General features: G+C 33.6%; 1 protein-coding gene across 6 annotated transcripts in view; it reads right to left on the minus strand.

Annotated features, from left to right (window-relative positions):
* Nmdar2 (NMDA receptor 2) overlaps positions 1–23,227 on the minus strand; it is a 163,902-nt gene that overhangs the window by 45,597 nt on the left and 95,078 nt on the right. The window contains exons 1-2 of one of the 6 annotated variants that reach the window (XM_071777747.1): positions 20,557–22,130; positions 8,250–9,287 (exon numbers count right to left, since the gene is read on the minus strand). The exons of the other annotated variants lie outside the window; for them this stretch is intronic. Of the exons in view, the coding sequence (XP_071633848.1) occupies positions 8,250–8,589 (340 nt within the window). The 5' untranslated portion in view covers positions 8,590–9,287; positions 20,557–22,130. Of the gene's footprint in view, positions 1–8,249; positions 9,288–20,556; positions 22,131–23,227 lie in introns of those variants that run through there. 6 annotated transcript variants of the gene reach the window in all.

Here is a 23,227-nt window from a genome sequence, read left to right on the forward strand (position 1 = left end):
TAACGTCTCTTTCCGAAAGACGGAGCCCAGTTTGCTCCGCACAAGAGCCTATCTTGCACGGGGAGGGGCGCAGCTTCGGAAAAACATTCCATGTTTACATGGCTCTAGTGGACTCGAACCTGGTTCCTCAGATTACGAGTCTGGCGCTCTACCACTAGACCACACTGCCGCCCTTCATTTCCCCTCTTCTGTTTGTTAGCAAATATTAATCGAGATCTTAATCCAATCGATTGTGAATTAGTATGAGACAGTTTTAATGCAATTCAACACACTTTTCGCCCGATATTGATAGCAATAACTTATTGACCGAGGTACGCAAATTTTAGAAAATTTTGATGTGTGTAAAAAAAATGTCTTCCAATCTCTCGATTTGTCGGTGTAAAATATTAACAGCTGATATTCAGTTGGCAAAGTTAACGAGATTTTTTAAAGAAAATTTATTTGAGCAATAGAAATTGACAATATTATGAATGGATTACTGCATTATTTTACACAGGGTACATGATTATGGAAAAATTAAAATTTACGGTAATATTATTGACACATGTGGTTAAACCGCTATGAACAATTTTTCTAAAGTTGTTAAAGTCTGATCAAAAGTATCAACTTTGTTTATACCTACTTTAGGTAGCAATAAAATTTTACTTAAATGAACATAATAGATCCTGTTTCTATCCTTTTAGAAAGGTCCTGTTCCTCCTGCTTAGAAAGGTTAGAAAAAGAAAGAAAAAAATTGTGCAAATTAGAAATTTGCACTTGGCTTCCTCATAGAGGAAGTGATGTCTTAAGATGCTAATACGGCTCTCTGATTGGCTGATGACGCCTTAAAACTATACTTAAAACGATCTTGGATATAAGACCCGACTATGAATACCGGCCTTAAAGAATTATATATGAAATAGAAATAGAAAAGACTGAAAAATATAATAAAATTAAAAATAGACCAATATCTTAAAATTTGCGGAAGTTAGAGCTATTACAGACATTTTTCTAAAAATTAGGGACCTTTGATCGCGTATAAAGCTGGGTCTAATCAACCAAATCTTAAAGATTTATACATGAAATAGGGGTAAAAAAGACTGAAAAATATAATAAAATTAGAAATAGATTGATATCTTCAACTTTGCGGAAGTTAAAGCATAAACATTTCTACAAAAATTCAAAATTTTCTTAAAAAAGAACCGCTTTTTTTACCGATCATTGCCAAATTCAATCCCAACCTTCCTTACATGATACTCTATCGATTAAAAAAAAAATGCACTCGGATATCTAAAAAATTACGGAAGTTAGAGCATTAACGGACAACAGAGCAAAAATTTAAAAATTTTTTTTAAAAGAACCCCTTAATTATTAGCAATTTTTATTGATTCTATTATATTCTTCAGTTTTTTCTACCCCTATTACATATATAATTCGTTAAGATTTGGTTGATTAGTTCTGGAGTTATAGAAATTTCGGTTTTGGCACATACACACACACACATACATACATACAGACATTTTTTAAAATTGCAATTTTTCGACGTTTTAGAACATTCTGAACACATTCAGAAAAACAAAAAAAAATTTCTTTAACGAAAACAAAGCTTTCTCTATGAGGAAGCAAAACAATCGTTTATATAAGTTTAATATGTTCCTTTCCCAATTTAACTTTACTTCTTAAATTTTACAGAGCGATTGGTTAAGCAGTCTAATCGAATAAGCATTGGCGAATGATTGGTGTTATACTTCGTAAATTACGATAATCGAGTTAAATCAAGTGGATCTTCGTTTCATCAGAGCGATCAAGCGCATCTATCGAATGCACTATCATTTAGCCGCGGGAATAAAGTGGAACGCGTAGCTTCAACTTTTTGCGACGGCCATCCCAGTTATGCCGCGTTATTCTTTCCTGCTAAATTTATCTCTATGCCTTTATCACATGCACGCCCATTTTTTAAAAATCGAGAAGCAAAACGACGATGGAAATGGCGACCACGAATGTAGTCCGACCTATCTCACGCAGCGACAGGCTTGACCTCGATTTTCATTCTGCTCTATTATTTCGAAATACGGAGTAATTGGAAAGTTTTAGTTTAACCGATTTTTATTTTGTGCAATATTACCATTTGGTTTGTCCAATTTAAGTAAAAAGCACAGGAGCCATAAAACAGAATTGAGATTCTAAAAGTGTATAGTGCGCTTAGATTAAAATGAGTGCTTTAAATTGGCTTTAAAAATTCTTATTTATAAGACTTTCTTAACTATCTTACTAGGACACTTTTTTCTTTAATTATTTGTAGAACTAGATGAGTTGTGTTATTGATCTCATAATCAGTAGAACAGAAGTAGATTGAAATTTTGTACTTAATAATCCATACATTATAGATAAACTTGTTTGATATCAGCGGCGCGAAATTCGCTGTAAGTCACATGTGTAACTTGATAATCACATTTAACTCGCAATAGAAAATACTCTCTCCGAACTAGAGAGGTTCGGAAAACACTTTTATGATATAACGTTTCATGAAATACAAGTGTACCGTTGCCCAGTCTAGTAGTACTACTAAAACTACTAGTACTAATAGAGAAAATCGATCTCATCGTAAAAGAGTCTCATCCAATGATCTTATCTAATGATACGATCTCTTTCAACAACCAACTTTAATTTTAAAACATTTTGTACAGAAGTAATTTGAACACAAATAATTTTTAGATATATGTATAATTAAAAAATATGTATACGCATATTTGATAGACGCTCTTTTTTAGATACTTTATACTATTGAATTTAATATATGTGTGACAGTTAGATTAGACTTTATCCTGTTAATGTTATAAATATTTCAACGAAAAAATCGACACTTTTTTCTCTATCTATGAATAATTATATCTATAAAACAATATCTATTAAACATATTTCTTTTGCTAGTTTTTGGGAATATTCTGTTTTTTGAAAGTCTGTATTTGCTTGTGCAATATCTTCTTCTCTGTCTATTTTATTTATAAATTTAGAAGTAATTTAAGAGTTAATAAATATTGTAAGCGTCTTGAAAACAAACTAAATATGAAATATAATTTATGTAATGGGGCATATTTGAACAGACACTACGCTTATATATCTCCACTTTCATTATATGTATATGTATAACGTATCACTGTATTTATTTAGTATAAAATTGTGAAACAACGTGCAGATAATTCAATAAACTATATAATTATTGCAGCATAAAACAATTGGTATCTACATTTAATTCAATATGCTGAGCGACTACGTTCATCTTTTATTATCTATCTCTCTTGAAATATTCACGAAAAATTTGATTAAAATACCAAGAGAAAATCAATCCGCTCATTGAAAACAATTGAAATATACGAATGGTAATCTCATGCCTTTGATATCAATGCTATGAAAATACGCAGTTAATTAATTTAATAAGTAATATAACTACATTAACACTACTGATGTTATTTTATCATAACACTAATTGTATATATTCACGTATATTGTTACCAACAAGGCCGTAATCATAATTAGCACAATAAAACAATATTTATATAGCATTATTCTGTCTTTATTTAAATAAAATTACGATAAAAATAAAAGTCATAATATACGAAACATGGTTAATGTATGTGACAAACATGGTTATGTTACTTGTGACGAAAGAAAACATAATACATTATAATATTATCTATTCCTACGAGGCCTGTTCAAAAAGTTCCCGGATTTTATCTTTATCATTTCTGGAGGTTTACTTAAAACTTATTCAGTCCTATCTCCTTCGAAATGTTCTTTTTCGGTTTATACATTATTCTCAACACCGTTAATACATTATGCTCAACATTTCCGAAATCAGTCCTGGTACATGCTTTTCGGGTCCGTCTGCAAATTTTCCTCAATGTCTTTTCGAGGACCAGATCAAGAAAATATTAGAAGAAGAAGACTTGAACTGTATAGAAAGACAATTCAAGGTTACTTCAACAAGTTCAACACGACAACGCGCTAGTGCACGCATCGCTACTGATTCATTAGGTCTGTTTTTTTTATTGCTGCACTGCTGAACTAGTGCACACATATACAGAAGTCCTCTGGAATGATCGTATTAAATTAACGGTCCAAGTTTCACTTCTCCTTGTACGCATACATTTACGCTCTGTCCCGAATTAATGAAAACGTAATACCACGAATGTAGTAGCCAAATTTGTATCAAGCAACAACAAGTCGATTAACGTAAATTCCTTTGATCAGGAACTACCTTGACTTCGGGATATACTATAGTCGAGTGCCTCATCGACCATGCGTCCGTAATTTGTTGAGATTGAACGTACACGTTTCGCTAAAGTAAACTTTAGTACAGTAAACCAATCAAAACATACAATGCTTCTCGAGTGTTACAATTAAAAGAAAATATTATTATAAATTTAACGAAAGGATTGATTTCTTGACAAGATCATTAACGTATTATCTGTTAGTAACAATAAAACTGCATCGTTATTATTGATCCTGTTTATGCATTTAGTAATATTGTTCCGAATTGTTCTACGAATTATAGCCATACTGAAAAACGATAAATGTCCAGAGTGAACGACGAACTCGACGAATTAGAGCCGCTTGTTTTAAACTCTCGTCAAGTGTTATTAAATGAGCAGATTATTCACGGCTCGTTGGTATTTGGTTTAAATCGATGAATGGGTTATTTACGACTTTGCGTGTTCCACGAAAATTAATAATTCCTAATGGAATGTCAGATTCTCGTTTGTAACAGCCAATGGCATTTAAAATTGGATGCGTGGAATTAGCAAATGTGAGCGCTGCTCGCGTCCCATCCGGCAAGTGCCAAATTAATATCCGGTTGTATTTAACTTTGTAATAATCACGTGCTTTTTTTCGAATTATATATTTATTTCCATATAATGCCATACATCGGAATATACCTCGCGATTTAACGTAATCTATTAATCCGTATTGATACTGACGTAAATCCGGTTAACGTAATTGTACGCGTAAATCATCAAGATTAGTCAGCACCTGCCCTAACAGCATTGCATTCGTGACGTTATTCCGATCATGATATTTGGGAACGACTTAACACGATTTCACCAATCCTGCAGAGCCATTAATATTAACACATCTACATTGGCGAACCAGAAATCGGTCGCGTTTGTTTCGACCAACAATTACGATGCCAATAACGACAATCCTGACAAATCGAGGATTCCACATTATTGGCCGCAAAGATATTTCACCAGTAATTACAATATCAGTAATGATTACGCTACCGTAATCGGAGATACTGGCTTGGGAATGTTGCCTTGGCCGCTGCGGCTCAACGTATATATCGATAGTCAGCTTAACCGCATATTAATTAATCAGCCAATTATGAGCGTATGGAACAGGCTTCTGTAGTTTCACAACTAATGTTTATAAAAATTATTCTATCCTCTACAATAAATATCAATAAAAGCGCGTTTGACAAAAAAATTTGGTTTCTTCTCTATAGTCATAAAAATGTGATTAACATGTCTAACGCACATGTCTGACTATATATGGCTTTATTCTACTGAGCAATATATTACGTTTATTTATGCACAACTTTTTATTAGCTCAATTAGCTTATCTTGTACGACTTTTATTAGCTCAATTAGCTTATCTTGTACGCGATACATTACAATGGAAATGTAATTCTTTTTAATTTGCAGCAGATTTGTGTCTGAAGTAATCGCGGAAGAGAAGGCGTAATCGTGAGGATGCCAAGAAACAACTACAGAAAACGTAAAAATAGTTTCCCAGTTGGCACTGTCGACATCATACACTCATATTAAGGTATATCTAGTGAAATTTAATTAAACGAGATTGCTTTACCTTTCTCAAAGTATATATACTTGAAAATATATCAAAAATATTGTAAAAGCATCACATTTTTCTAACGTATTTAATTAATATTTTTTAAATTAATCTTTTTAAGCCAAAATAAAAAAACATAATTTTACTATATAACACAAATTACTTATTTACTTGCAAAAATTACTTGTTCTGCGCGATTCTTTCAAGAATTAACAATATTTATATTATTTAGCAAGTTCATAATAAACATGGATCCCTTTATTCTCATTATATCGTAATAATGATATAAAAAAATTGTACAAAATGTGCAGATGCAAGTATTTTGTAAGTATGAATTATGTTATAATTAAGTTAAGCTTGTTAACTGTGTAATTAGGTTAACGAAAATATTATATAATATAATATAACGTTAATAATATAACGCATGATAGAAGATTGTATATTTGCATGCATTACTGTTTAATTATTCCTTCGCGTTTGACCAAACATTTCTCGTGCAAATTTCAGTACGCAGCAGTTTTACCTTCGGTCGTAAATTTCAAAGTTTTATTTAATTGGAACTCGACGGAGAAGGATTTGACGTTTATGTCATGACGGAATATAAGACTCCAGGCAGTAAAAGTGCGATGTGTTTTTCAAACTTCCTTGCCGTGAAGCATAAATTGAGGTAAGTTTAATTGAATGCACACTGGACATCCCGAGTAAATATCTCACAATTAGTCTAAAAGCTCGCGCAGAGTATAGTGGCGTTTCGGTAAACACAAAACTAATGACAGTTGACATACCTAGCACAATGAAACGAGCTTAATCGATCGCCTGTTAATTCTCTAAACTTGGCACATAAATATTTAATATATTGCTAAAATTAATTAGATTTATAATTATTCAGTCATTCACATATTGTTGACTTAATTATATTAGACCTTTTTAATGAAATAAGACAAATTGGAATTGGATTATATATCACATCTTTTCATGGCTATTATAGCAAATTGATTGCACTGACACTTTCACTTTATCCAGTAATAATTATTTTAAGAAATTAAAAAAAAAGTCTAATTACTCTCTTGCAACAATATATTCTCGTGATCTCAAAGAATATTGAGGAAGTTGCACTATTCAAGCATTAATAATACGATCGTTTCTTTGTCATACTGCTTTTCTTCCTACATATCACCTAAAAGAAGGTGGTTTTTAAAGCTCAAAACATCGTCAAGTACCTTAAAGTAGCACGGTTGCGGTCGTTTTGCAAACATCGAGATTGGAATAGCCAGTGAGCTGTTCAAATATTAGACGGAGGAGGGAATTTCAGACGCGAGAATCATATACCGAGTGAAAGCAAACGCGTAAATACACCGACATCGACTCCTCGCCTGTCGTCATGGACGTGTGAGTTAAGCCTGAAATATTGGCTCGCCAGGACATCTTTTGGATGCGAAGAAAACGCAATGCGCCAATGTTAATTCCGACAGGTCGTATATCACTCCTACGACCGAACAACGCGCGGAGAAATATTTTCCATGGTAAAATCCTCCTGACCAACGTCGTCAAACGAGGAAAATTACAAGGAGTCTGCGCGCAGTTATGTTTGCTCGGCAATGTTCACACGACGCGAGTAGACTTCAAACATCATTGAATAAAAAGGAAAAATATCACAACGCACGAGAGCATTATAGAGGTAGTTTTACTTCTTGCGGATTACTTATTGTTAATAAAATTGTGTAAAACTATTTACACAACGTTGGTGAAGTCTATCTTAGTTAAAAAATATACGTATATAATATAAACACCCTGTTATATCTTTAACGTTATTATCGTACTGTATCACATTGTCAAAGTTAATGAGAAAATATGTAGGTATAAAGAATCTGAGCTTAACATCGCTATAGCAGTGCCCATTGCACCTTAGTCCCTTCCGATGGTAGCTGGTTATATCACCTGACATTCATTGTACATATATTCACAGAACAAACCGTTTCTCCTCGATTTCACGTGGTATTTTATTTACCTTTGGAACAGCATCAGACTGCGCCAGATCTGTATTTATCTGATTCAGCGTAAATCTAATCATATCCTCACATCAATTCAGAAGTTGTAATGTTAAAAAATATTATGTAAAGTCATATTAAGTTTAAGAAAGGTTGCTGTGTGTGTCATTAAAATATAATTCAATTAATTGCACATAATTATATAATATTATTTTAAATTTGTAAAAATCATGTAATGCTTTTAATCTTGTTATACTTTTGCAAGTGAAAAAAAAATGGATTGTCAGTTAATTATTTTATTAACAATATTTCTATTAGATATTTGTTCCAAAAGCTGTAGAGTCAAATGTCATAAAATATAGATGTCAATCTCTATGTCCGACAACAAAATGAACGCATTCTCCTCGGGACTCAATCAGCCGTAAAAATATTTACCTGTCGGACTCGGTGTGAGCTTCATCATAGTGCTATTGACCTGGGAGTGGGTAAACTCGTATTTGTCCAGGAAAGAGAACCTGGACTGGCCTTTGGTCTCTTTAGACCTGCTATGTTCTCTGTGCATATTTCCGACGGCCCTGTTGATGGCTCTTGTGTATTCGCGCTGGCCGAAACTCGTGTGCGGCACTATCAGGCCGATGCTAAGCTTTGGCAGCGAGGTATTGCTACTGCCTCTCATTAACTTTGGATGATCAGTCTGACCGATCGATGATTTCAATCCGTCCCTCGATGAAGCGACTAGTGCGCCCACCATCAAGAGAACGTATAAGCCACGCATTTTTTTTTCCTCTTGAGTCGCGAATTCGATTCTTCTAGCTTTAGTTTCTAGCTTTAATTAGATTTCTGCTGGAGTATTTACTGCTTCATTTTAGGATAAATCAGGTACACGGTTACAAATACGGAAGAACAAGTTCACATTAAGTACAAGTAATCTGTCGCGTATTAAGCTTTAGTTTTAATAACATTTCGGTCACTATGACGTATTTTTTTCGTACTCTCGTCATTGTCATCATTGAAGATTTACACTTAAAGATTTACACTTTAGACATCACACTTAAAAGCTGTAAGACACCTCACTTTATGCACACTTTTGCTTGCTGAATTTCTTTGTGAATGTAGATTTATATAATAATGTTGTAGTTATTTTTCGTAATATATACTGTATATTTTATTTATTTAATATTTAATTAATGCACGAGGCATTATGGCAAACACATATCACATTCCATCACAACAAGATAAGACACTTTAATAACAGCTTTTTTTTACTAGTGTTTTTACGTATTATTTAACATCAAAAACTGTAAATATATTTCTCTCATATATTATAAACATGATAATACTGTATTCCGTGGAAGGAAGATAAAATTTGATTTACTAGCATAAAACAGACAGTGATATAGACACGAAGATTTTGAAAAATTTGTGAAGCATCGAGGAAATGTCCATCGAGAGTTGCCAGTACTTAGGAAGATACTGAAAGATAAAACAAGATTTTACTTTGATACCAGACGGATAATCCGTAACCGCAAATCAAGTCTCGAATACGTTAAATAAGTAGGTTACTTATGTTCTCACAGATCCTTTACTTTTAAAATGTTTAAATACCTAAGTTCTTCCGTGTTCAAACTTTGGAGAATTTTATGTGCTTAAGTACTTAAATGCCTCAGTAATTGAATTCACAAATCCTTTAATCCTTATTAGGCATATAAATATTAAAGTTCTTAGTGTTTAATTCCATTATTTAATTCTCTGTCTCCGCTTTCATTCTCAAAAACCGAGCTTTATTTCACTCGTTCTGCGATACACTTAATAACAGATGCAACAGATGAATACACAAACATTTTGAATTGATATAATATTGATAACAAAAACGCCTCCTTCTGCGGCGTACTGAACATTAAACGTATTCGGATATCAATATACGATGCGCGAACAAAGTTTGAAACTACAATTGCCTCGATCATGTGTCTATCAATGATTCGACAATGTACTCGGGAATTCCTATTCAGTTCTACTGTAATTAGTATTTCTTTGCCAAGCAACAGCAAGATTGGCCGGAAGCAATTACGACGCTTTCAATTAATCGGCTCGATAATTTCGCGAGGATCTAGAGCGTCAGGACCGTGGCTGAACCAATTACTGAGATTTTCATCCGTCCGTCCGAGAGCCACCTTTGCGTGTAATACCACATTAATTGGTAATTATAGCGACGTATCATACACTTACATTTGGTCACGATGCATATTTTCGATCTTTTTATGTAAAAAAAAATTCATTCTAGCAATAAAAAATTCAATACTTTATTTTAATAATTAATATAAAGTCTATTCTTGTTAATTGCACTTACTACATTTTTAAAATTTTTTAAGTCTTTGCGTTTCCTGTTAGTGCAAAAGTATAAATGTTTACATGTTTTATTTGAAGTGCAGTAAAATGCCAGAAGTACAATTAGAAGACACGGACCCGTAATAAATAAATATGTTTTAACACCAAGTTTTTAAAGGGGTTAGATTTTCTCTGTCGTATCGAATACTCATTTATCAGGTTCGCCGACAATATGATATATACGATAGAATGGAAACGATCGCAAGAAAAAAGAGTTGTAAATCCAAACAACAACGGGCAGTGAAGAATGCGGGTTCATACTATATCACGAGCTCGTTTTCTCTCCCTGCGGTATATCTATCTGTCGTAGGTGCACAGTATAGAAATCGACGGAAATGTTATTCGATTGACGGAACTTCGATGTGCTCGCTTTTGCAGTCTCTGATTCACGCAAACAACGTGAAATAACGTTTTTCTTCCGCTTTTTTGCTGACTGTTTCGTGAATTTAATGGACATGAAAGGAAAGGGGAAAAACCAGGTCGCGTTTGATCTGATTTATGAAAATTGGGGTTATCCACAGAGTGCAGAAGCGATAAACGGGAAATTTGCATTACAGCACATCTATTCTCATTTCATGATGACGTCGCGAACAAAATATCGAGTTTAACAAATCCATTATTTCGCGACAGTAAACGTTTTTTTCATGTAAAACGCACAAATATCCTTATTTTTGCAATTTTGCTTTTGCAATTAATAACCATCTGTTTAATGGAACACGATTTGATTATTGCATAATTTTCTTCATTCTCAACAGTATTATATACGCTATTATATACGTATTTTTATAGCCTGTTCAAATTTTAAAAATTATAAAATTTATTACCTATTTTTTAACGGAGAATTATTCTTCTTTAACTTTTAAATAAAATAACTTCAAGAAGCATACGCTGATTTATATTTGGATATCTACTACAATGTTTAAGCAGAGTAAAAAATAAAAAAAAATATATAAGAAGACATTAAGAATATTAAAATTAAGAATATTTAAATTAAGAGAAAAGTAAATTAAAAGAAAAAGCATTATGCATGTGCGACATAAAGTTGTTTAAGACTGGATACAACTTTGACTCTTTGTCGTAATAAATCAAATGTTACAAGATCTAACAGTAAAGGAGAAGTGATGACACGCAAGTACATCTAATCCTAATCTCACGGACGCTTGAAAGTGATCTATAACGAGCGAGCCGCGAGAAGCTAAGCTAATTTTATAAAGACGTCAACAAGATCGCGCGATAAATAAGTCCGTGCTCATTCCGCAACAGGAAATCGTCATTAACGGGAAAAGACACCCGCAGGATTCTGTGGTTTCCGAGCATGTTTCTCGGCAAACTCGGAAGTTATGCCGTCACTCGCGGAATCACCGATAGAAACCGATGCCGAAGTTTAGGAAGATAGCCGTGTCGGCTCTACTTGAGCCCTGGATTTCGGAAAGTACTTCGGAAGGATCGCAGTCACGTGTTGTACAGTATCCCGCAACCGATGACCGCCTTCAGCAAAGTTCGAGTCTTGAATAATATTGCAAAAGTTTAGTCGTGAAATGTGTCGAGCTATAACAAGGATCTATCTCGCTACATTCGTAGCATTCGAGAAATTGTATAGTTACCAAAGATAATTAATGCGCATTTAACAAATGGTATTTTTGAAGAAAGTTAATTCATCAAATTAATCTTATTATGTACACAAAATTATACAAACTAATTTACATGTATACAAATTAAAATAAAATCTTGTACACAAAGATACTTTAAATAAAAAAGGATAACTTTTAATATATTTTTATAAGTTAATATCTATTAATATCTAAGATCTAAGATATTGAAGTTAATTATAAGAAAAATTAATATAGCATAAACATTTTTCCTGACTATATATATGTATATGTATATATATATTTCTTATGTTAAATATCTTTATGAACCATTCAATTAAAACAATAGTTTCTTGAAAAGACATTAATATACTTCGTCTTAAATGACACATATCTATTTCGTGAATAGGTATGCACAATTTCCGACAGATTCAAGGTGTCTCGATGATGCCAAAGTTGTTACGAGATGTATCGGATTAAAGCTATTTATACGAACGGGAAATCAGTGATAACAAGATTCACGGAAATATCCGGGTATCGGTATCTGACAAGATCCCAGCAACGTCAAACCTATTCCAGCCATTTTGCATTTCAACGTACTGTCAGAATTATTGATAGAAACGGGACTTTAAGCTCGGAAGTAGAAGGATACAGATCGGAGACGAACTCACTATATTAATAGCTCTCGCACAGATATATGTATACGCATGACAGCACCTCTCTCTCACATCGTAACGGAATTTTTAATCATGCCATAATTAGAAATCTATATACTATTTATTTATAACGTATTGTGAGATGACTATAAGGTTAACAATAACGATTTTTAAAGCTCCGGGGAAATAATAAAAATTAAAACTATAAACGTAGAAATTGTTACTGCGTTATAATATCACGTGGAATTTAGAAAATTATGTTCTACTTTCATACTTTTGTGTAAAAAACCATATATCCCCTGTAACTAATTACATGTATTTAAGACTGAATTCTTAATTTCAGGATTACATTGTAGTCGCGCTAATGCAATTTTTAAAACAATATTTAGCTTTGTAAGAATAGAAGGTAAGAAAAGTAAGTCCCGTTTCCCTTCCCTTTCGATTCGTACCGAGCGAAATGGGAGAAAAAAAAGAAATCGAACCACGAGATTGCAGGGAATTGAAACGGCAGATATGGTTCACAGGGTATTATTGAGGAATCTTAAAGTTAGATAGAACACCCGGCAAAAATTACAGTAATATACTTTTATTATGATTCATATCACAATGTGAACATTTGGAAAGAATTTCGTTTAATAAAGAAAAGTTGAATAATTTGCTAAAAACATTTCATTTGTTCTCTTTAATGTCTGTTTTACATTACATAAACTTATAAACCAAACGGATAAATTTAAGATTAATTTTCAGAAACAAAAGTATGATTAGACAAAATATTGTGATAACATTAGCAATAACATTAATATGTTATTTATAATAATATATTAAACACTAAGAATTCTAATAAGCATTTTTTAAATATTATTAAGATTCAGGATTTTTTAAATAATTAGTTAATTTTGAAGACTGATAAAGTACGTAAACGAAATAAGCTACAATATTTTATATATAAGAATAAATTATTCTTTCTATTATTTTTATTTCTTATATCAATTCACGTCTTTAACAATTAGTAGCTCCGATCTATAATATCACGAGTCATTTTTTATGTTCAATCTCGGCTCTTTAAACTTAAATAATCTCTATCGTTATTTTAACGTTCTCATTTTTTATTTTATTATATAGCGGTCTCTTCATTTTTCTCAATTTTCGATGCCATTCATTTACCGCAGTCGAGCCTTGCATTGTTCATAAACTGTGAAAGAAGCCTCCTTCTTTAATTGGAAGTTTGCGTCAGACATGTTATAAAGTTTAGAAAACAATCAACAATAAATAAAAAGCATTAATTAATCATACTGTAATCAAGCTTTAATGTGCTTTAGTGTTTCTCAAACAAAAATATACAATAATGCTTTATTATAATACAATAATCATATTAAATTTAACCAATAACAAAAATTGTATATAGATATTTCATTATTTTTGTAATATTAAATTTTAATTCTAATTATTAATCACTATGACCAATTCCTTAAGAACACGCTTTAGTTTATAAAGTAAATTATACGAAAATGATCATATAAGAAGTCGACGACATATATTACATTTTATAATAATTAGAATGTCAATCATGTAAGTTTGATGATTGCTCAGTTTTCACATTAAATTTCCGATATCGTTCAAGTTATTAAATTACTCTCGTTATGCTTCTCAAATATTGGCGTAAATTTCAATTTTACCTTTAGCATGGTCTTTTCTACTCCTTGAAATACAAAGGACATTATTTTTCCATCCATTATTTTAACGTTATCTTATATTCAATGTATTTTAAATTATAAAAACAAATTATGTGTTTATTGTTTGTTATCTATCAAATATGAATTCTTAATATAATCTTTAATTAAAAAAAAATTATATTAAATTTTTATTACCATTACGTTATCAAGTTTCATTTATCTGCAAAAATTATTAGACTAAAACTGGAGATTTCATATTTTCTATTTGTCTCACTCGGCAAAAAATGTTAACTGTTTAATTATACACTAGAACGTTTCATATATTTAATGTTTCTACATCTTATTGTTAGATCTACAATATTATTTAAGCAAACAAACCAAAGTGTAGCTTGCTTTAATGTAATAGTTATCACATCTTTGTATGCTTTTAATTATATACATTATATTCCCCTCATTTTCTGAGATATTTCATCTTCCAAGGCAATCTATAAAATTTCTCACTCGCGTAAACTTCTTGCGCTCTTAGTGATTTTTCAAATACCTAGTCAAAAACTTTTAATCCATCATTCATGTTACTTCTTTAAGTACGGTCTTTCATCTCAATTTTACCCGTTTACCTCATTTCTCTTCTTTTGTCTAACTTGAAAAGTTAGAATTGAATATGCACGCGAGTGAAGAATATGCAAAGATCTGACAAAGCGAACTAATTAAATTTCCATTTTCTGATTCAAGACCGCGTGCGCTGCTGCTCCTTTTTTATATGTAGTTTTCAAAAACTATCGATGTTTCAGTTCTTTTCCATCAATACGTTTTACTAGAAACACGAACGTTTTTGCGATCGTAAAAATTAATTCAATATTCAATCGTAAAAAATTTTACCGACGTGCTCCATCATAATAGAACGCGATTAATCAAGAATATTGATCTAAAAGTTTACATATCAGAGCTCTTTTGATGTGCACATCAATAAATACTTAGTAAAATGTTCTTATAGATGAAACTTTACATAATAGTTTACATAATACTTAGCTAACAATGTGAGTAAACAATGCAAGATATATATATTTTGATTCAATCAAGTCAACGATATATTTTCATAGAAAAAAAAATCATAGTTTTAAATACTGCTCGATTTAAATATATCTCACTTTTTGCGTCATATAATTAACACGAGCTGCTCTGAACAAGATTTTCAACAAATAAAATTACTTTTTGCATATCATTTTGCAAATATATCACATAATTGGATATAGGACACATTAAAAGAATAATTTTTAATTTGTGTCTTTTTAGTAATAATAACATTAACGCAAATTTCGTGTTTTTTTTTCGATAAGATATAGAAACCGCAATATTGAAGCGAGAGGGTAATCTTATTTATGCGATTCAAATGGGAAAACAAGAAAAAGATCAATTCTCTTAACGTAGGTGAAGTCTGGCGTAAACTTGATCTCGCAAACTTTCTGCTTTGCTGATTCAAGGCTTTTTACGTCAAAATTTCCGTTTTCCCTCTTTTCTATTCATTTTCCTCTGCACGATCGGCAGCCCTTCGTCGCAATCAAACGCGTGAAATTAAATTCGATACAAGTTGGGGAGGGCGATGAAGTCGATGAGGCAGGAACGGCCGAGTTGCAAACGTTCAACTGTGTCGAATGACGAAATATATCGCTACGCGTACATTTCACTGTTAATGAGATTAATAATTTCACAAGCCCGATCTGTGAGGTTTCAGTATAAATTATATTATGCATTATATATGAATTTATTTCTCATTCTAAAGAAAAAGCAATTTTGTTATTTGATGATGACACTCTTTGCTATTCTGCTTGCGTTTCTTTTTTAGCAATAAATAAACAGATACTCATAAGTGATAAAAATATATAGGCAATCATTAAAATATTTATATACTTGATATTTTTGTAGGATAAACTTGGATAAGTGGCTATAGAGGAAAGATGACCAACCCTTGTTCATTCGATGTTTTATGACGAGTTAGATTGAGAGAACATGGATTGGCCATCTTTCCTCTATAGCCATCTTACCCGAGTTTACCCTACTTATTATTTTATAAGCGAGATAAATTTTAGTTTCTTTCACAAAGTGTTGAAAAGAATGATTTTCATTTCTTCTTTCGATGGCAGCATAACATTACATGCAACTATAGTTATCAATAATCGTAATATGGCTTCAAATTGTCATCATGAGCTTCAAATTCAGGCGGAATTATCAGTGCGGTTATCATGGTTTGACTATTTGCTCGTCCACGTGTTTCATAAGCGAAATTCGACGCGTAATATTCACAAATCGGAGCCATTGTATTTAAACATTTGCATAATTATTTGATAAAATATAAATAAGTCAAGCAGTACCTATATGCATATCGTGCATCACTCTGTGTATACAATGGCATATTAATTAATCATTTATTAAGGCGTATATTTTATTCTTGAACTTGCTATGAGAGGAAGATATACACATTCAAAAAGTCACAGAGAAAAATACAACAGTTAGTTTTGTCAATTTACAATAGTGTATAAAATATTTTATTTTATATTATTTTTTACATTGATCCATTTAATCATGTTTTTAATATATTATTAAAACGTGAATATATGTCATAGAGAAATTATTAATTTGCAGTAGGTAATACTTTCACACTTATTGTTAGTCATAAGTCATAAACAATAAAACAATCTTGTTGGAGTATAGAATCAAAAATCTGTACGGAATTTTTTATCAATTGGTTATTAAATAAACTTTTATAATATTATTTTTGTATGTTTTTTTATTTGATAACACAGCCAGCTATTAAAATCACAACGGCGGCTGCTACGTTTAACCTGTTGCTTTAAAAATCATTTTTATTTTAACATCTTACCGTTTTTTTAGCATTCTTTTATATAAAAGTAAAAAAAGTTTTAATATTCTTCTTCTCAAAGATGTATGCGGGAAAAGCTTTATTTGTAAAAATGTATTTTTTTCAGAAATTCGTCTGTCTTCGTATATTAATTCATACAAATCGGATTTAAAAAATCGTAATAAAACAATATTAATTGATATAAACACATTTGTGCGTCGTAATTACTATTATATATCTGCTATGCGAATTAATAATACATAGATAAGATGGATAGTGTAGGAACGTATTTACTATCTACAGGTGGTTCGTACACGTGACTCGAATGTCAGTAATGGTCAACATAATTACATCACGGGAATTAAAAAAAATGTGGGATCATAGGGTAAGGGTGAAAGATAAAATGTAATAAAGAACGGATTGCCGGATTGTCGTATATCATGCGGAGGTGACACTCTGGAATTGCTTTTTTGATCACGCGACCACTTTCTCTTGAAACAAAGGATAACTGCGCTGTTAAGAAAAAAATATATGCTGTATATACATATATGCTGAGCACGTATATAAAATATATTACACATACATATATACATATATACATTACGGTTGTATATACGCCGGAGGGTAATGCAAACAGAACTAAAGGTTATAAGGGGAAGAGATGCGAGAAAGATAAAAAGTATAGTCTAGAAAGTTATATCACATTTTTATGGAATTTTCTCTGCGTTTTTGTGAAATGTGTTTTTACCTGAATCAAAGCCAATTAAATTAATGAATTATTTCAAATGGCAAACTCGATATATCGGCTATATCGCTGTAATTAATAATATTGATTAATTATATTTTATATATCATATTAATTAAAATGTTTGACCGCAAATATATAGATACTTGATTTTTACCTGTATAATATCCATTACTTTATAATATACAATTGTATATTTTTATAATTTTATTAGACGTTATATATTTTGTCTATTTTGAAATGAATGCATACAAAAGAAGACCAATGTTAGAATTAAAGTAAACGGAGAAAATAATATAAGAAATGATAGGAAAATTAACGTATGATATAAAAAGATAACGTAAGGTCTACATGTTATCACAATAAAAGATAAAAAAAATAATCAAAAGCACAGCCAATGTCATAAAATAGTAAATCGTTACAAAGTGTGTGAAAAAGTAAGATCTATGAAACCTTGTACATATTATACATGATAAAATGTTAATAAAATATTATAAAAGAAAAAATCTTTTTCAGTTATTTTGTTAAACATATATGTAAGGTGAACCAAAATCTACGTAAAATGGAACAGAATCATGTTACTTTCTCGAGCCCCGAAGACTGCCTGCAGCGTGAAACAAGGTTTAGGGTTACCAATTCGTGAAAGGCAAAAAGGGAAAACGAGCAAGGGAAGAAACAAAAAGTAAAGGCGGCTATTAAGGCCATGCGCCACCCTTCGGTGTTCCAGCTGGTTTAATCTAGACTCTGCGCGATTGCGGAGCAATAAGGTTATTAATGCAGTAAAAGCTGCTGATATATTCGGGCTGAGTCATATTCAATAAACAAGCTTTATGCGGAAAAGCTGCTTAGCTTTATTATGCTATATTAATATATTGGTTATATCGTGATTTGCTTGTCGTAATGCTACAAATACGTTTCTCCTTGGTTTGGAAGTCTATATTAATTTATTTATTTCAAAACAACTTTTTCATTTGGAATTTATTTTCTGTTTAAAATTGAAATTGAGATACATCTCTATTTTAATTTAACAAAAAGATTTTATAGCTTGATTTTAAGTGATTTTATAAAATTGAATATAATATTTCGCAATAATTTTGTGTTTTCTATTATTTATTTTATAAATATAATCTAATATTTTTAAATATAACTACGTTTCATAAATAAAGCAAGCGTTTTAATTTATTTATTTACATCTAGATTTATTTATCTTTATTTTATTTAAATGATTCTTTAACCAACCACAAATTTCGTATTTTTATATACATATATTATCTAGCCAATTCCATTAGATATAACATGATCAGCTTTCGTTGAAAAGCAATTCTGGCTTAGCGGGGATTAATAACAAAACAGGAATAAACGTGCTGCATTTTATTCAGATATATTGGAAATTCGTATAAATGGAGGGCAACGAATCAATATCACGTGCAGCAATAATGGATGCGATAACTAAAGAAACGTTGCAGGAGCGTGCTGCTAACCGTTTTGCACTACTCTCATCACCGATCGCAAACGATCGTTGCGAACGGCACTCGTGAAAATAACATGACATTGACGTCACACATTCCAGTAAACAAAACGTATATCCACTAGAAGATGTAAGATTTTAGGAAACCGAAGGAGAAAAATTGAAGATAAAACGGGATGACGACGAGAGTGAAGTAAAGAATGTTTCTCGTTCCATTAAGAACATAGACGTGTTTATCCAGCCTTAGGCGCAGGGCTTAATCGATGCGGCCTCCAATTAGCTCCTCGTTAAGTGATGCGCGCCGGAAGGCTGCATTTGAGGTTTGCAGAAGAGTCAGACACGGGCATAGGAATGTAGAATTTCGGCGGCATTACGCAAGCAAGCGTCCATTATCGGCCTACGCGTTCTCAGAGCTGCGGATGACTCGTCATCGACGAACCGATCGGGATACTTAGCGGTACAAGAGAGACGTGATATTGAAATCGTGTGCACCACGTTTCGAAGTATTTAGCGCGGCATTAGGTTGATGATTTCAGTGGAGTTGACCAACGGAATTAACTCGAGCGTAACACGCCGATGCGCGTGGGAGCTGTTATGATACAAACGCGGGAGAAATGGTACTGTGGACTCGTTCCCGCGGGGTGTGCACGGCGTCGAAAATTGTCCATTCATATTGGTATATCTCTCTCACGATGGAGCTTGGAGTACGAGCGATAAGTACGCCATTCAAATGGGATATTTTCGCGAGCGGTTCACTCGCAAAGCCAAGCGGCGAGAATTGCAATAACATAACGAATTTAGATTCTTGTGGAGAAAAAGAGTATGATCGGCTTTTCACGCGATTGTTGTCAGCTTGAAAGTTGCAAAAGCATAAAAGTTAGAATGCGTTAATTAATATGTAAATCGCACATATTTAAGATAAATATTTTAATGATTAGTTCCTAGTATTAAAATGATCTAAAATTGTAATTACATATCGTACATTTATTTAAAATATTAAAAGATGTTATTTAAGATATTAAACATTATATCATATGCAGAGGCATAGATTTGAAATTAAAAGAAGAACAAAGGAAATGAAGATATAAAATACATTGCGACACTTGAAGCTTTAGGTATTTCCATTCTTCAATCATATGTCTGCAACAACATTCTGGCACATCATATTATATATATATATATATATATATAGATAATATAAACAGGTATAAGTTTGATTAAAATTTTTAAATAAATTGCTTTCAATGTTGTGAATAAAGTAAGCGACATTCGAGACTTTGATTTGCAATTAGCCATACTTATCCGCGCTCACATGGCATCTTTAATATCATCGATGATCCCTTTCTGGATCGACAAGCATATATGATACCTCTGTGAAGCCGCACAAAGGTGCGATCGCGCGATCTACTTGACAGTGATCGATGTGGGCAGTAGGGTCAGGCCGCGACATTAGATTATCCGCGCCGACTATGAAGATCCGTTTCTGCGGACACGCCACAACGTTCCTACGAATTCTGCGAGAGAGGAAAACGGAGACGGACACGCAGGGCGACGGAGAGAGGGATACTCTCCCAGGATCGATCTTAACTCCGAAGATGGAATCAGGTCATTCTCGATCAAAATTGGACGCATCCACGCGTCGCACGATTTCCGTCGCACGAGGTGGAAGGCCACGCTGGTGTGTACATACACGGGGCCGATCCGCTTCGCACTTCGTCCGAGGATACGTGTTTATTTCAGTCACCGTGCTATTGGCCGTTCGATCACGTTGCAGACGACGCGCTCCGAGTTATTGTCACCCATCAGCTGTTTTGCCACTTTCGCCGCCGCGCTCGGCGTAGCGGGTCTCTTCGGGCTCATTATAAGTCTCGGGCTCGCCGAGGCCGCGCGAAAATCGTCTATATCGACGAGAGTTCGCCAATTATGACCGAGTGTCGGGACTCGTTACGAGGACCGGTGCAGCGGTACACGCGTCGGCACTCGCGAGACAATCGAGACTGGCGGCGATCTTCGGGATAGATGTTCGGATGATTGATCGACGTGTATAACCGCCCCTCGGCTGGTCGGCGAGAATCGGGGGATCCATCGGCGGCTTCCCACGCGGAACGTATCTCGCTCCTCGTCGTCGTATCGCTGACTACGGCACGCTCGGCTCACTCCTTCTCACCCTCCTCGCCACCCTCGCTGTTCACGTGACTGGCAAGTTTCACTGGCGCAGTGGAAGCGCTTGCTTGATCCATGCGGTGTACGATCTTTCGATCCGCCGCAGCTCTCTTCCCGGGCACTTTGCGCGCTCAGAAACCGGGCTCAATGGTCGAGCCTCGAGATTGCTTCAAGATCCCCTCAATCCTCGAGGGTCTTCAAAAAGTGTAAACGATGAAAGGAAGCTGCCAATATGCGCGAGCTATTGGCGTGGCACAAAACGAACGGCGCAACCGAATTGCCGGGACTGCGACACTTTCACTTGGTTTTGACACGTGCACCGGATGCTGCTGTACGACACCCTTCGATGTCCCGCTGGCACGTGTATGCTCGACGACGCGCACATCGAAGAGAAGAAATCTCAAGACGTAAGACCGACAGGCACGGCGCGAAAACGTGGTGACAGCGGAGACAGCGGGAGAAATAAAAACAATACCGAGATATATAGGCACAGATGTACAGAACGAGAAAAGAAAAAAGAGAATAGATAAAGAGAGGAAAGGGTAGAAAAAGAATAAGGTGATGAAGAGGAGAGATAGAGGAAAAAGGGACGGCTACCACCCCCGTAGCCTTCGATTTTCGGGAGGAAAGTGAAGGCCACAGACACCGCCCAGCCAACCGCCCGGGTGTGCCAACACGAAAAACCACCCCCGTGGTGTGTTCCACGGCGGATGGACCGAGTAACCCCATCGCGCATGTGCTCAGTCGCCATGGATACCGCGACAGATACGCGCTGACGGCAGCGGTGGTGGCGGTCCACGGTACTTTAAGGGTCGCCAGGATTTTCGCACGTAGCAAGTATATATCGAGGTTCGGAACTACATGAAAAATGAAGGACTTTTCTAGTTTCCTCCGTGTCACCCTTGTTGCATCAGGGTTCGACACTCCATTGTCCTTAATGGAAGTGTGGACCAACTCTCGAATGTTGATGCGACGAAAGAGGTGGGAAGCAAGGGGGGTGAGAAGGAGTAGGAAAACAATGCCGCGAGGGTGACATCCGGTCTGCGGTAGTTTAGCGTGGGCGAGGTCAGCGAAAAAGCGGGACTGTTTATGATATCCATTTTCAACTTTACGATTCAATTCTGGCCAAGATTCACTTATAATAAATAGTGATTAATAATTGCAATGAGGAATGTGTGATTTTTATACTGATGAGATGTTTTTTCAAGTATCTAGCAAGTCTTTAAAATTAATTATTTATCTAACACTACTCTCAGATATTTATCAATCACGGCAATTACATCAAAAATAGAAAATTATTTTTTTATAAGTACTTAAAATTAAAAAAAAAATAATTTTTCAACGAAATAGATTATGATATATCTCAATGGTTTGTTAAAAAATTAGTAAAACACGTGTTTACGTAAAATAATAACTACCATAAATATCTCTATGTGCACAAAAGTAAAAAAACCACCAAAGAATGTTTGAAATTTTATCTAAAATTGAAGTCAAAAGTCTATTAAAGTAAAAAAATTTCAAGCAATAATTATTATTGTCTTAATCGTTAAACGTAAATATCATTTGTGAGAAAAAACTGATTAGTGAATAATTAATAATTAGTGAATAATTAGATCACAATGACATTTTCGCTTAACCAAACATGATTTTATACTCTTCTCGAAAGTAATGTCTGCTTCGTCAAAACTTCAGTGTTAATGCAATAAGCGACTGTAGCGTTATTGAGGTCGAGACAACGATAATGTCCTTCATGCGGAAAGGAACAATTATTACGTTGGATAGAATTTGTGATACGAACGAGAAATTAGCGGTATATCGTTACAACTATTCTGCATTCTCACGTAGGATATAATTTCGCCTAATTAGAAAAGCATTTC

The sequence above is a fragment of the Temnothorax longispinosus genome, chromosome 5 (assembly GCF_030848805.1).
Source record: "Temnothorax longispinosus isolate EJ_2023e chromosome 5, Tlon_JGU_v1, whole genome shotgun sequence".
Classification (NCBI taxonomy): Eukaryota; Metazoa; Arthropoda; class Insecta; order Hymenoptera; family Formicidae; genus Temnothorax; species Temnothorax longispinosus.